We start from the raw sequence: 15,121 nt of genomic DNA on the forward strand, positions 1-15,121 counted from the left end.
CATATGATCTAAATTGAAGTGCTTTTTCTTTGAACCCTTTCGTCATAATGTATTTACGAAAGATAAAAGGGGAAAAGGAGAAAATAGTAAAGGGAAAAGGGGTAAGTGAGAACAGAAAAAAATAAATGGGAAAAAGAGAAAAAGGGTGAAGAGAACGTGGAAAGGTTGAAAAGGGAAAAGTTAAACGGAGAAGTGAAAGGGGGAAAGAGAAACAGGAAAAGGGAAAAGAAAATGAGAAACCAGAAAGACTGAAAAGGGAAAGGAAAAGGGCAAAAGAGAAAAATAAAAAGGGAAGAATAGGAAAAATAACAAGGGTAAAGGGAACAGGGAAATGCAGAACGGGAAAAGGCGAAAGAGTGAAAAGGAAAAGGGGAAACGGTAGAGGGGAATGTGCAACAGGAAAAGGGAATGGGGAAAAGGAAAAGGGGAAATGAGAAAAGGTAAAGAGTGAAAATTGAAATGGGGAAAGGAAAAGGGGGAAATGGAAAAAAAAGGTTACAGGGAACGGGGAAAGGATGAAAAGGGAAAGGTTAAAAGGGAAAGCGAAACAGTAAAAGTTAATGGGGGAAAGGAAACAAGGGATAAAAAATGACAAACCGGAAAGGGTAAAAAGGGGAAAGGAGAAAGGAGAAAGGAAAAAGCAGAAATGGGAAAATGAAAAAATAGAAGAGGAGCGGGGATATTAGGAAAAATAAAAAGGGTAAAGGGAACGGGGAAATGAAGAAAGGGAAAAAAAGGAAATGGTAGAAAGGGGAAATAGTAATGGGGAATGAGGAAAGGGTTGAAAGGGTTAAACTATGAGATTCTGGAGGATATAAACAAATTTATTAACGTAAAAAGTACAAAGGAATCTGCGATTCCACCCTAATATTGAAAAATTAAAAACCACTTTTTCGTGAGAAGAACAGTTTTAAAAACAAAATGCAAATATATATTTCCAGTCGCCATTGTCAAAATAATAAAGTCATATTTGAGTTTTTTTAAAACAATTGAGTCATTTAAAATTTTGAAAATTTCTTCTTCTTAGTCGATGTCGAAAACTAATTGAGGATACAATTTTTTCTTTGGTTCATTCTTCATTTTTTCAGCAGCATCGAAGCATGTTTGACAATCTTTGCCACTATTTACACATTTTTGACAAATTTCGTGATCGCAGGTTGTACGAATCAAAAATTTTGAAACTGCTTGGCAAGCATCACATTTTTTCCAGGAAACATTATTCTTTGACTTTAAATAGCATTCCGAATCTAAATCGGAATCCGAATCTGTGCTTAGCTTCTTTTCTCTTTTCAAAGATCCTTGACTTTTCGAATTTTCCTTTTCTCGCTGTGAAGCAAATTTCGAATGAAAAAAATTACGAGAATTAGGAAAAAAATCAACGTTGGCAAATAGTAAACAACAGTTACAGGTAATAGGCAAATTAAAAAGTTCAAGAATTAACAAACTAGTTTTTTCACGAAAAAATGGATTACTAATAGTTTACTTTTTAAGTTTCCCCCTTTTCGAGCCGAAAATCAATTTAGTTTTAATAGGTTTCATTTTCATATTTTAAATAATGCGTCATTTTCCAAATATTTCTTCTTAAAATCAAAACAAATTCATTAAAAAATGTTCCTCTTTTTAAGTCAAACAATTATTTAATTTTAAAATTTCGCCCCTTTCAACTTGAAAAATTGTTCACTCTTCAACTGACGCCGCTTTCAAGTTAAAAAATTGTTTAATTTTTTTATTTTTCCCCTTTTATGTTTAAAAATTGTTTGCTTATTAAGTTTTCCTCCTTTCAAGATGAAAAATTCTTTACTTTAGGAATTTTCCTCTTTCAAGTAAAAAATGGTTGAGTGTTTAAGGTCTCCTCTGTTTAACTCAAAACTTTTTTTTCAAGTTTCCCTCTATTCCAGTAAAAACATTTTCATTTTTTAAGATTCCCAATTTTGAACCGGAAAACTGTTTAGTTTTTTTAAAATCTTCCTTCCAATTTGTAACTTGTTTACTTTTCACATGTTTACACTTTAAAACTAAGAAATTGTTTACTTTTATTCAATTTTTCTTACTTTCAAAAAATATGATTATTAATTTTCGTAATTTCTCAACTTTCAAGTCAAGAAACTTTCGAAAATTTTTCCCCTTTCAAACCTAAACATTTTTTACTTATTAAACTATTCCGTTTCTAGATTGAAAGAATCTTAATTTTCGAAGTTTCTCCCCTTTCAAAGCGGAAAATTGTTTGCTTTAAAATTTTGCCCCTTTCAAGGTAAAAAATTATTTACTTTTGAAATTTTTCCCCTTAAAGTAAAAAATGGTTTGCTTTTTAAGGTCTCCTTCATTCAACTTAAGAATATGTACGTTTTTTTTTGTTTAAATTTTTTTCTTTTCCAGTGAAAAAATGTTCACTTTTGAAGTTTTCCACATTTAAACCGAAAAATAGTTTATAGGTTTTTAAATAATCTTCCTTCTAATTTGAAACATGTTTACTTTTTAAATTTTCAAACTTTAAAGTAGAAAAAAATTTTTCACTTTTATTAAAAATTTCTTAGATTCAAAAAATGTAATAACTTTTTTATTTTCCACTTTACAATTTAAGAAATTGTTTATTTTTAAGTTTTTCCAATTTCAAATAAAGCAATCGTTTAATTCTTAAATTATCCCATTTACAAGATAAAAGAATGTTTTCGTTTAAAGTTTCCCCCCTTTCAAAAGAAAAGAAAATGGTTTGTTTAAATTTTGTTTTAAAAAATGTTCTCCTCTGATACCGAAAATTTGTTTACTTATAAAGTTTAAAATTTGTTTTTCCAAAGAAGAAATTGTTTAATTATTAAATTACTCCTTCATATAAAAATTGTTTACATCGTAATTCCCGTTTCAAAACAAAAAAATGTTTACCTTGAAAATTGTTCCCCTTTCAAGTCAAAACATTGGTTACTTCTGAAGGTCTTCCATTTTCAAAGTGAAAAATTGTTTAATTTTTACTTTTTACTCCTTTAAAGTTTACTTTTAAAGAACCACCATAAATCGACCCTTTAAAGCTCAAAAATTTTTTCCTTCAAAAATTGCTCCCCTTTTAAGTCAAAACCTTGGTTACTTCTGAAGGTCTCCCCTTTCAAAGTAGATCATTCTTTACTTTTTACTTTTTGCCCCATTCAAATTTACTTTCAAGTTTACTGATTAACATTCACCCCTTTCAAGCTAAAAAATTGTTTACTTTTAAAATGTTTTCCCTTTCATGCACAAAATTGTTTACATTCTTACAATTTTTGCTACTTTCAAGTAATGTATTCATTTTTTTATTTATCCCTTTTTAATCAAGTAATATTATGGTTTTTAGGTTTCTGCCATTTAAAACCAAAAAATAGTTTCTATCTTAAATTATTTTTAAGATTTAACTCTCTGATGCCGAAAACTTATTGATTTATAAAGTTTAAAATTTCATTTTCAAAGACATTAATTGTTTACTTATTTCCAGCCAAACTATTGACTATTTTTTAAGATCTCCCCCAATCAAATAAAAAATATGTTTATTTTGTAAGTTTTTCCCCCTTTGAGTAAAAAAACTGTTTACTTTTAACATTTTCACACTTTAAAGCAGAAGAATTGTTTACTTTTACAGTTTAAAAGTTCTTTTGACGACAAGAAATTGTTTACTTATTAAGTTACTCCTCCTTCAATATGAAAATGGTTTACTTCTTCATTTTTCTTTCAAGCTAGATATTTACTTTAAAAAATGTTTCCCTTTTCTAGCTGAAAAAATGTTTACTTTTGAAGTTTCCCTCTTTCCGAGGCGATAAATTGTTTGCTTTGAAATTTTTAGCTTTTTCAAGTGAAGAATTTTTTATTTAAAAAAAGTTCCCTCTCAAGCCGAAAATTTGCTTACTTTTGAAGTTTAAAATATCCTTCTCCAAGTAAGGAATTATTTACTTATTAATTTACCCCTCCTTGAATCTAGAAAAAGTTCACTTGTCAATACCCGTTTCACGCCAAAAAATTGTTTGCTTCAAAAAATATCCTCCTTTCCAGCTGAACAAATGTTTACTCTTGAAGTTTCCTCCTTTTAAAAGTGATAAATTGTTTGCTTTACATTTTTTCTCATTATCGAGTAAAAAAAAATTTAATTTAAAAATTGATCCGCTCTGAAGCCGAAAAATTATTTACTGTGAAGTTTAAAATATCCTTATCTAAGTAAGAAATTGTTTACTTAAAAAAATATCCCCTTTTTCACTGAAAAAAATGTTTACTCTTGAAATATCCCACTTTCAGACCAAAAATTTAAGTTTTGCAACTAATCCTCCTTTTAATTTTAAACTTGTTCACATTTCATATTTTCACAGTTTAAAACAGAAAAATGGTTAACTCTTTTAATTTTCTTACATTCAAAGAAGTACTATTTTTTAAAAATACCCTTTTCAAGTCCAGATTTTTTGTTACTGTCTAAGTTATTCCCATGTCAGCATACGAAATTTGTTACTTCTTAAATTATCCTTTAAGAATGAAAAATATTTACTTTAGAAATTTCCCTCGCTTTCAAGGCGAAAAATTATTTACTTTTGAATTTTTTTAAAGTAATTTTTATTTTTTCTCTTCTGATGGCGAAGAATTGTTTTATATCGAAGTTTAAAAGTTCCTTTTTTAATTAGGAATAGTTCAATTATTAAGTTAGCCCTCCTTCAATATAAAAATGGTTTAGCTACTTCTTAATTTCCCTTCCATGCCAGAAAATTGTTTACTTTAAAAATGTTTATTTTTTAAATAATCCCCCACAGAAAAAAAATCATAAAAACTGTCACATTTTTTCAGTGTTTCTTACCATTTGTCGTTCGAATTGAGTTTCTTTTGAAAAATCTTTTGAACGAATTCCCTCAGCACAATGGCATTCATTGCTAGGTTTTTGTGGAGTGTAATAATTCAAAGAGGCTGATGGATTTAATCCTAAAGAAATAAAAATAAAATAAATAAATATGAAAACGTTGATAATTAAAATGTCTATAAGAAAAACATTTTTTATTAAGTACTTACCAGGTTTTGCTCGATCAGCAGATTTGCTTTCAGGGTTCAGAATATTTTTGAGTTCCATAACAGGTTTTAAAACTTTACAAGCTCCTTCAATATGAGCTTCAATGTTTTTATATTTAATTCGAATTTTTTCTTCCTCCGCAAATTTTCTATAATTAATTACTCCACTTTTCACAGCTTTGAAGGCTTTAAATCCAGCTTTTCCCAACGGCACACGATCACAAACATTTTCCAAAGTCGCCTCAGCAAATTGGCAAAAAGGTCCATTTAATAATCCAGACATCGCAGTAATTTAATCAAATTTCAAATAATTCTATCGAAACGCGGATAAGAGAATAATTTACAAAGTGACACAAATCGAGAGCCGAAACCTATTGGGTCTCGACGAAATAACGGTTCGACAGCCTCGAGGATGATAAACTGTAAATAGAAATACAAGGTCGAGTATCCTTTGATGGATTTCCTTATCAGACAAATTCCAGCTTCTATTTTGTTTCAATCTAAAATTATTCTGATTAATAATTTATATACTATTCAAATAAAACAGAAACTTAATTGAAATGATTATTTTTATTTTAGACTTCACAAGCCCAATATGCTATTAAAACAGAGGAAATAGGGAAACGACTAAAAAATCCCGAAAAATAAAATTCCCGAGAAATTAAATTACCGAATAGGAAAATACTCAAAAAATAAAATTCCCGAATTGTAAAAGTCCCGAATAATAAAATTCCCGGCCTGGAAAAGTGCCGAATAATCAAATCCCCGACTTCAAAAATTCCCAAATAATAAAATTCCCAACTTGGTAAAGTCTCAAAATAATAAAAGTCCCGAATAATTAATTATCGGAATTAAAAACTTCCCGAATAAGAAAATACCAGAAACATAAAATTCCTGGAAAATAAAATTCCCGACTCTGTAAAATCCCCGAATAGGAAAAGTCTCGAAAAATAAAATTTCCCAATTGGAAATGTCACAAATAATAAAAATGCTGAATTGGAAAAATTCTGAATAATGAAATTCCTGAACAGTTTATAAAATTCCTGAAATGAAAAATTCCCGAATAATAAAATTCCCGAACAGTTTATAAAGTTCCCGAATTGAAACATTTCCAAACAGTTTATAATATTACGGAATTGGGAAATTCCCCAAAAAATAAATTCAGACAACTCAGAATTCCCGTATATTAAAATTCACGAGCAGTTTATAAAGTTCCCGAATTGAAGCATTCCCGTATAATAAAATTCCCGAAAAATTTACAAAATTCCCGAATTAAAAAATTACCGAACAGTTTATAAAATTCTCGAATTGAAAAATTCCCGAATAGTTTAAAAACTTCCCGATTAAAGAAATTCCAGAGTAATAAAATTCCCGAACAGTAACGAAATAACGAATCGACAGCCTCGAGGATGAAAAACTGTAAATAGAAATACAATGCAAGGTCGAGTATCCTTTGATGGATTTCCTTATCAGATAAATCCAAGCTTCTATTTTGTTTCAATCTAAAATTATTCCGATCAATAATTTATATTCTAATCGAATAAATTGCAATAATTATTTTTATTTCACACTTCACAGCCCAAAATGCTACCAAAACAGAGGAAATAGGGGGACGACTGAAAAATCCCGAAAAATAAAATTCCCGGATAGGAAATTTTTCAAAAAATAAAATTCCCGAATCGAAAAAGGCCCGAATAATAAAATTCCCTACTTGAAAAAGTCCCAAATAATAAAATTCCTGAATGATAAATTATCGGAATTAAAAACTTCCCGAATAAGAAAATGCCAGGAAAATGAAATTCCTGAAAAATAACATTCCCGATTCTGTAAAATTCCCGAATAGGAAAAGTCTCGAAAAATAAAATTCCCCAATTGGAAATGTCTCAAATAATAAAAATGCTGAATTGGAAAAATTCTGAATAATGAAATTCCTCAACAGTTTATAAAATTCCCAAATTGAAAAATTCTCGAACAGTTTATAATATTACCGAATTGGAGAATTCACCAAAAAATAAATTCCAGACACTGTAAAATAGGGTGGCTCAAAAACGTTTTTTTTTTCCTTAAGAGAGCAACGATCCCACCAATTTCATTCTAAATTCGAAAAAACAAATCCCGTAATTTTTAATTATTTTATTTTTCGATTTTAAGAGGTGCTGCGTATAAGTTTAACTTTCCCATGTAAAATGCATGGAGAAAAATCTCTTTTTTGAGTTTTCGGAATAATTTTTTAGGGTTTGAAAAAATGTGACGGGAAAGTATGGGAGCCTGTTAAGAATTATTCAACGAAGAATTTTAAGTATCAGACATATGGGGTTGATACCTCTAATACACCCTCATGAGTACCTGAAAACTGCCCTTAGAACAAAAACTGTCAATTCTTCATAAAATCGACCTTTTGAGCACTGTATTCTCGTATTTTTTTACTTAAAATTATTACTATTGGTCTAGTGGCATATTTATTATCATTGGTTAATTAATTATTAATTATTTTAAAAAATGAAATTTGTTTAAATTGTTTTTTTATCTCGAAAATTTGCACCCCCCCCCCCTTAAAATAATTACTGTTAGTCTAATGGAGTATTTTATAACATTAGTTATATTTAATAAAGTTAATCAGACAATGTTGATAAATATTCCACCAAAGAAATATTGATAATTTTTTATTTGTTTAAACAATCGAAAATTAAATAACTGATGTTAATAAATATTCTACTAGGCCAATATTAATCATTTTAAGTGAAAAAAGACGAGAATACATTGTTCAAAAGGTCGATTTCATGAACAATTGACATTTTTTGTTTTAAGGGTAGTTTTCAGGTCCTCATGGGGGTGTGTTAAGGGGATGTCAAACCCATATGTCTGATAGATGAAATTCTTCGTTGAATAATTCTCTACAGGACCCATACTTTCCCGTCACATTTTTTCAAACCCTAAAAAATTATTCTAAATATTCAAAAAAGTGATTTTTCCCCATGCATTTTACATGGGAAACTTCAAGTCAAAACCGGCATCTGTTAAAATAAGAAAATAAAAAATTAGGGAATTTTTTTTTCGGATTTGGGGTAAAATGGGGGGATCGTTGCCCTCTATCATGCAAAAACATTTTCGCCATGCATTTTTGGACCATCCTACTGTAGAATTCCCGTATAATAAAATTTTCGAACAGTTTATAAAATTCGTGAATAATGAAATTCCTGAACAGTTTATAAAATTCCCGAAATGAAAAATTCTCGAACAGTTTATGATATTACCGAATTTAAAAATTCCTAAAAAAAAAATAAATTACAGAAACCGCAAAATTCCCCAAGAATAAAATTCCCGAACAGTTTATCAAATGTTCCCGAATTGGAAAATTCTCGAACAGTTTATGATATTGCCGAATTGAAACTTCCCGAAAAAATAAATTACAGAAACCGCAAAATTCCCCAATAGTAAAATTCCCGAACAGTTTATAAAATTCCCGAATTGAAAAATTCCCAAACAGATGATTAAGTTCCCGAATCGGAAAATTTTCGAACAGTTTATAATGTTACCGAATTGGAAAATTCTCCAAAAAAATAAATTCCAGACACCGCAGAATTCCCGAATGATAAAATTTCCGAACAGTTTATAATATTCCCGAATTGGTACATTCTAGAATAATAAAATTCCCGATACCGCAGAATTCCCAAATAATAAAATTCCTGAATAACACAATTCCCGAAGAATAAAAATTCCAAATAATAAAATTCCCAAATTGGACAATTCTAGAATAATAAAATTCCCGAATCAATTTCCAGTTAGTTTTCAGCAAAATGAATTCTCATCGAAAATCATTAATCTAAAAACTAAAATCGTTCAATTTTCCACAAAATCGGTTTTTTTTTCACCAATAACATGAATTTTTTAAATCCTTCAAGCAAGTAGTTTAATTTTCAGCAAAAAAAAAATAATTTTCAAGAAACTAGTTGAATTTTCTATGAAATAGTTAAAGTGTCACTTCACATTTTTCCTTTTTGATTCAAGAATTTGTTTACTTTCAAATTTTCTTCAGCTTCAGTCCAAAAAACTTCTTAAATTATCCCCCTTTTAAGCTGAAAAATTATAATTTTGTGAAGTTGCCACACTTTCAAGCCGAAAAGTTACTTGCTTCAATAACGTACCCCTTTTCAAATAAAAAATGCATTTTACTTGAATGAAAGACAAAGTAAATTGCAATAATCATGTTTATTCATGACTGAGCCATTCGCAATACTAATTATTGTTAGAATTTTGTAGTCTCATATAAAAAGATTAGAATTGAAATATTACGTGTTATAACGGCTTCATATGAAAGTAAAAAAATTATTACTTTTTGAAGTTCGCCCCTTTCAAATTTTAAAACTGTTTAAACTAAATCTAGACTATAATTTTCTCCCCTTTCAAACAGAAAAAGAAACACTGTTCAAATGTGTGTTTATTTTTCAAATAATCCTTTTAATTTTAAAATTGCTTACTTTTAACATTTTAAATCAGAAATTTTTTTAACTTTTTAAGATCTCCCTCTTTAAAGTGACATATTATTCACTTTTAACGTTTCCCACTTTAAAATCGAAAAGTTGTTTGTTTTTCAAATATTCTTTTTAATTTAAAAATGGTTAGAAAATTTTGAAACATAAAAATTGTTTACTTTTTAAGTTATTCTCCTTTCCAGTTAAACATTATTCGTGTATTATTTACATAATTCACAGTTTCCCAAATCGAAAAATTGTTTTGTTTTTTCAAATATTCATGCTTTCAATTTTAAAATTGTTTACATTTCCTAATTTTAAACAGACAAATAGTTTTTTTTTAAAGTCTGCCAAATCGAAAAATTGTTTGTTTTTTCAAATAATCCTCCTTTCAATTTTAAATTTGTTTACTTTTTATCACTTTATGATAATGATTTCTTTTTTCAAATAACCAACCTTTAAATTTTTTAAATTGTTTACTTTTCACATTTTAAAACAAAATAATTCTTTTCATTCTCAAAACAAACTCTTTCGTGTGAATAATTGTTCATTTTTTAAGTTTTCCATTTTAAAACGAAAAATTGTTTATGTTTTTAAGATGCAGCCCTTTCAAGTGAAAAATTATTCACTTAAGTTTTAAAGTTTTCCACTTGAAAATCGAAAAGTTGTTTTGTGTTTCGAAAAATCCTTTTAATTTTGAAATTGTATATTTTTCACATTTTAAAAAAGAATTATTGTTTACTTTCTAAGATTTTTTCCCTTTCAAGTTAGAAATTATTTAACTTTAAAGTTTTCCACTTTAAAACGAATTTTCTTTTTTTTTATCAAATAATCCTCCTTTCAACTTCGAAATTGCTTACTTTGCACTCGTTAATACAGAAAAATGGTTGCTTTTAAGTTTTCGCCCTTTCAAGTGAAACATAATTCACTTATTATTTACATTATTCACAGTTTCCCAAATTGAAAAGTTTTTTTTTTCAATAACCTTTTTAATTTTGAAATTATTAACTTTTTAAGTTCTCCCAATTTCAAGTGAAACATTCCCAAATCAGAAAATTGTTTCTTTTTATCAAATAATTGTCCTTTCAATTTGAAAATTGTTTCCTTTCCACATTTTTAAATAGAAATATTGTTTAGTTCATAATATTTTTCCTTTTCAAGTGAATAATGGTTCACTTTTAATGTTTTCAACTTTTAAACGATTTTTTTCAAATAATCCTCATTTCAAATCAGAAATTGTTTACTTTTCATATTTTTAGACCAAAAAATGTTGTTTGTTTTTTAAACAATCCTTTAATTTAAAAATTTTTTACTCTTCAAATGTTAAAACAGAAAAATTGTTTACTTTCAAGTTTTATGTTTACCACTTTAAGATCGAAAAGTTGTTTTGTTTTTTAAATAATCATTTTAATGTTTAAATTATTTATTTTTACATTTCAAACCAGAAATATTGTTTACTTTCTAAGATTTTTTCCCTTTCAAGTGAAAAATTATTCACTTTTAGGTTTTAAAATTTCCCACTTAAAAATCGAAAAGTTTGTTTTTCTAATAATCCTTTTAATTTAAAAATTGTTTACTTTTTACATTATGAAACGGAAAAATTGTTTACTTTGTAAGTTATTCCCCTTTCAAGTGAAGCATTATTCACTTATTATTTACATGATTCAAAGTTTCCCAAATCGATTCTTTTCAAAGAATCCCCCTTTTAGTTTTAAAACTGTTTGCTTTCCCTTATTTTAAAACAGAAAAATTGTTTACTTCTTGAATTCCCATTCTTTTTAATAAAACCTTATCCACGTATTATTTACACTATTTACAGTTTTTCAAATCAAAAAATTGTTCGTTTTTAAAATAATCTTTTCAATTTGAAAATTGTTTACTTTTTATAATTTTAAGCAGAAAAAAATGATTACTTACCACATTCTCCCCGTTTTAAGTGAAACATAGTTCACTTTTAAAGTTTTCCTAGTTGAAAAAATATTTCTTTTTTTTCTAACAGTCCACCTTTCAATTTTTAGAATTGTTTACTTTTCACATTTTAAAACAGAAATATTATTTTCTAAGATTTAACCCTTTCAAGTGGAAAATTGTTCATTTGCTTCAGTTTCTAAGTTTCCCATTTTATAATGGAAAAATTGTTTTGTTTTTCAAATGATCATTTTAATTTTGAAATTGTTTATATTTGCACATTTCAAAACAGAAAAATTGTTTACTTTTTAAGATCCAGCCGTTTCAAGTAAAAAATTATTTACTTAAGTTTGAAAATTTTCAACTTTAAAATTGAAAAGTTGTTTTATTTTTAAAATAATCATTTTAATTTTGAAATTGTTTATTCTTCAATTTTTAAAACAGAAAAATTGTTTACTTCTTGAATTCCCGTTCTTTTTAATAAAACCTTATCCACGTATTATTTACACTATCTACAGTTTTTCAAATCAAAAAATTGTTCGTTTTTAAAATAATCTTTTCAATTTGAAAATTGTTTACTTTTTATAATTTTAAAACAGAAATATTATTTTCTAAGATTTAACCCTTTCAAGTGAAAAATTGTTCATTTACTTCAGTTTCTAAGTTTCCCATTTTAAAATGGAAAAATTGTTTTGTTTTTCAAATGATCATTTTAATTTTGAAATTGTTCATATTTTCACATTTCAAAACTGAAAAATTGTTTACTTTTTAAGATCCAGCCGTTTCAAGTAAAAAATTATTTACTTAAGTTTGAAAGTTTTCAACTTTAAAATTGAAAAGTTGTTTTGTTTTTCCAATAATCATTTTAATTTTGAAATTGTTTATTCTTCACATTTTAAAACAGAAAAATTGTTTACTTCTTGAATTCCCGTTCTTTTTAATAAAACCTTATCCACGTATTATTTACACTATTTACAGTTTTTCAAATCAAAAAACTGTTAGTTTTTAAAATAATCTTTTCAATTTGAAAATTGTTTACTTTTTATAATTTTAAACAAAAAAAAATATTACTTACCACATTCTCCCCGTTTTAAGTGAAACATAGTTCAATTTTAAAGTTTTCCTAGTTGAAAAAATATTTCTTTTTTTTTCTAACAGTCCACCTTTCAATTTTTAGAATTGTTTACTTTTCACATTTTAAAACAGAAATATTATTTTCTAAGATTTAACCCTTTCAAGTGGAAAATTGTTCATTTGCTTCAGTTTCTAAGTTTCCCATTTTAAAATGGAAAAATTGTTTTGTTTTTCAAATAATCATTTTAATTTTGAAATTGTTTATATTTTCACATTTCAAAACAGAAAAATTGTTTACTTTTTTAGATCCACCTTTCAATTTTTAGAATTGTTTACTTTTTAAGATCCACCTTTCAATTTTTAGAATTGTTTACTTTTTACATTTTAAAACAGAAATATGGTTTTCTTTTTCATATCTAACCCTTTCAAGAGAAATGTATCCAATTTTACGTTTTATGTTTACCCCTTTAAAATCAAAAAGTTGTTTTAGTTTTTAAATAATCATTTCAATTTTGAATTTGTTCACTTTTCACATTTTAAGACAGAAAAATTGTTTTCTTTTTAAGTTCTCGCCCTTTCAAGTGAAACATAATTCACTTATTATTTATATTATTCACAGTTCTCCAAATCGGAAAATTGTTGTTTTTTTTTTCAATAATCTTCTATTCAATTCTAAATTTTTTGTTTAATAATCATCCTGTCAATTTGAAAATTGTTTACTTTCCACATTTTAAAACAGAAATATTGTTCCTTTTTGATATTGATTTCCTTTTAAAAAATGTATTCTACATAAATGAAAGAGAAAGTAAATTGCAATAATTATTTTTATTCATAACTGAACTTGTTGCAATATTTTCATTTAGAATAGTAAATAATCTAAAATATTCTGGCACAAAATTCAACAATACTAAAAAACCGTGCGATGTTCTTCTACTAATACTATTTACAAATCGCAATTACAAGAAATTATTCTAATTGTCGTGAACGCTGATATCAAAATTCTCGATCGAGATTTTATAATTTAAATATTACGTATTATAATAAAGGCTTTATATAAAAGTGCACTTTGAATCTCAACTTCGGTGCGTATATAAAAAGCATTTCTAAATTTCTTTCATGTACAATTGTCATCTACAGCTAGTAATTTGATAGGTATATTATAAAATTTCAAAACCTACAACAAGCGATCGTAATTATCCGAAAGCCACTGCCAATTTTCTTAATTTCTACATTTAAAACAACATTTTAAATTCGTGCGTTATCTCGTAAAACTTTTACAATATTGCTTTAAAAGTTTAAACAAATGAATCATTTCGATTCGAGAATGGAAGACCAAGAAATCGATATTAAACAAAAACAAAAAAAAATTCTTTCTTATTCTAATATTAATTGTCGTTTTTTCCTATTATATCGAAGGAAAATCGTGTATAAAAATAGTAATACTAGTTAACAATTTGCGCAACGAGAGTCGTCTTCAGAATTATCAAGCGGATGTGCAGTCTTTCAAATTTAATTATTTATATTAAATATTTTTTTTATATATTCAGCAGTCTTCATTTCTAGAATTATTATTCGTATTAATTTTTCCTTTCAACACTTGATTTCTTGTCCCGAACTTTAAATTGCTTTTTTATCGCCCAATTAGAAACTCAATTTTTTACTCTAAAAACTCTAAAAGATTCCTTACGATTTCCTAAATATTTTGAAGAGCTTGTGTTTGTGATTTGAGCACAATTTTAATAAAATTATCACATCCTCGCTTTTTTTTTTCTTTTTTTCCCCCCTTAAAACATTGAGAGATTAACAGTATCGAAAATCCGCTTTTTTAATCTGCAAGGCGACTCATCCTTTAATTTCGAACCTTCTACCCTGTAAATCGCGCCTAGTATTTATTTAACTTATTCGCTATTTATTAATTTGTTAGAATTATTGTTAGTTAAATATAAAATATAACGTATGGCGATCGTAAGGCGCCTAAAAATAAATATCATTTGGTTACAAAGGTGACTTTCGATTCGCAATCGAAAAATCGAACAATCGAACTATCGAGAAACCGAAGAATCGATCGCAATGTCGAGTTTTTTGTTTGTTTGTACAGGCACAGAAATGGACGGTTACTGTGATTTTCCTCCGACAGAGGCGGACGTAGATAATAAAATTAAAATTTTATTATTTATTATTATTATTATTATGGATTGATACTGATGGCAAGAATCCCTATTATTCGTTAATTAATTAATTTTTAGAATCCATTAGAGATTAAATTTTTCGGTCGGAGAAAACAATTGGGACTCAAAAAATTCAAGGAGCAAATAAAAGTTCAACTATTTTTGCTGCTGTTACGATTTCGTAGGAGAGACGCGTCTGAAAGGGAATATGTTCCGGGTTCGAAAACGGGTGGGTATTCAAGACCCGGATAATCTGGAGGCGGAGACGTTGGGGGAGGAATATAAGGCAGTGTTGGTGGCGACGTGAAGTTCCTCGAGTTTGAGGAACGTTTTTGACATCCGTGGCCCGTTGAGCACTGAAATTTAAATTAAAGAAAGTTATAAATATCGTAAAAATAATCATATTTTCAACGAAATAATTAAATTTTCAACATAAAATGATGAATTCTCAACAAAGAAATGTAATAGTTGATATTTCAATCAAAAAAATATCAA

At 27.3% G+C, this 15,121-nt stretch overlaps 2 protein-coding genes across 2 annotated transcripts in view; both read right to left on the reverse strand.

Annotated features, from left to right (window-relative positions):
• Window positions 1–807: 807 nt before the first annotated feature.
• Window positions 808–6,396, reverse strand: LOC117168547. Its single transcript, XM_033354284.1, has 4 exons — window positions 6,289–6,396; window positions 5,008–5,424; window positions 4,799–4,920; window positions 808–1,326 (listed from the first exon to the last, which is right to left on the reverse strand). The coding sequence occupies exons 2-4, from the start codon at window positions 5,285–5,287 to the stop codon at window positions 1,024–1,026; spliced, it is 705 nt and encodes a 234-aa protein (XP_033210175.1). The 5' UTR covers window positions 5,288–5,424; window positions 6,289–6,396; the 3' UTR covers window positions 808–1,023.
• A 6,944-nt stretch (window positions 6,397–13,340) lies between these two features.
• LOC117179947 overlaps window positions 13,341–15,121 on the reverse strand; it is a 54,944-nt gene continuing 53,163 nt past the window's right edge. The window contains exon 9 of the mRNA XM_033372223.1: window positions 13,341–14,982. Coding sequence (XP_033228114.1) covers window positions 14,779–14,982 — 204 coding nt within the window. The 3' untranslated portion in view covers window positions 13,341–14,778. The remainder of the gene's footprint in view (window positions 14,983–15,121) is intronic.

The sequence above is a fragment of the Belonocnema kinseyi genome, chromosome 1 (assembly GCF_010883055.1).
Source record: "Belonocnema kinseyi isolate 2016_QV_RU_SX_M_011 chromosome 1, B_treatae_v1, whole genome shotgun sequence".
NCBI lineage: Eukaryota > Metazoa > Arthropoda > Insecta > Hymenoptera > Cynipidae > Belonocnema > Belonocnema kinseyi.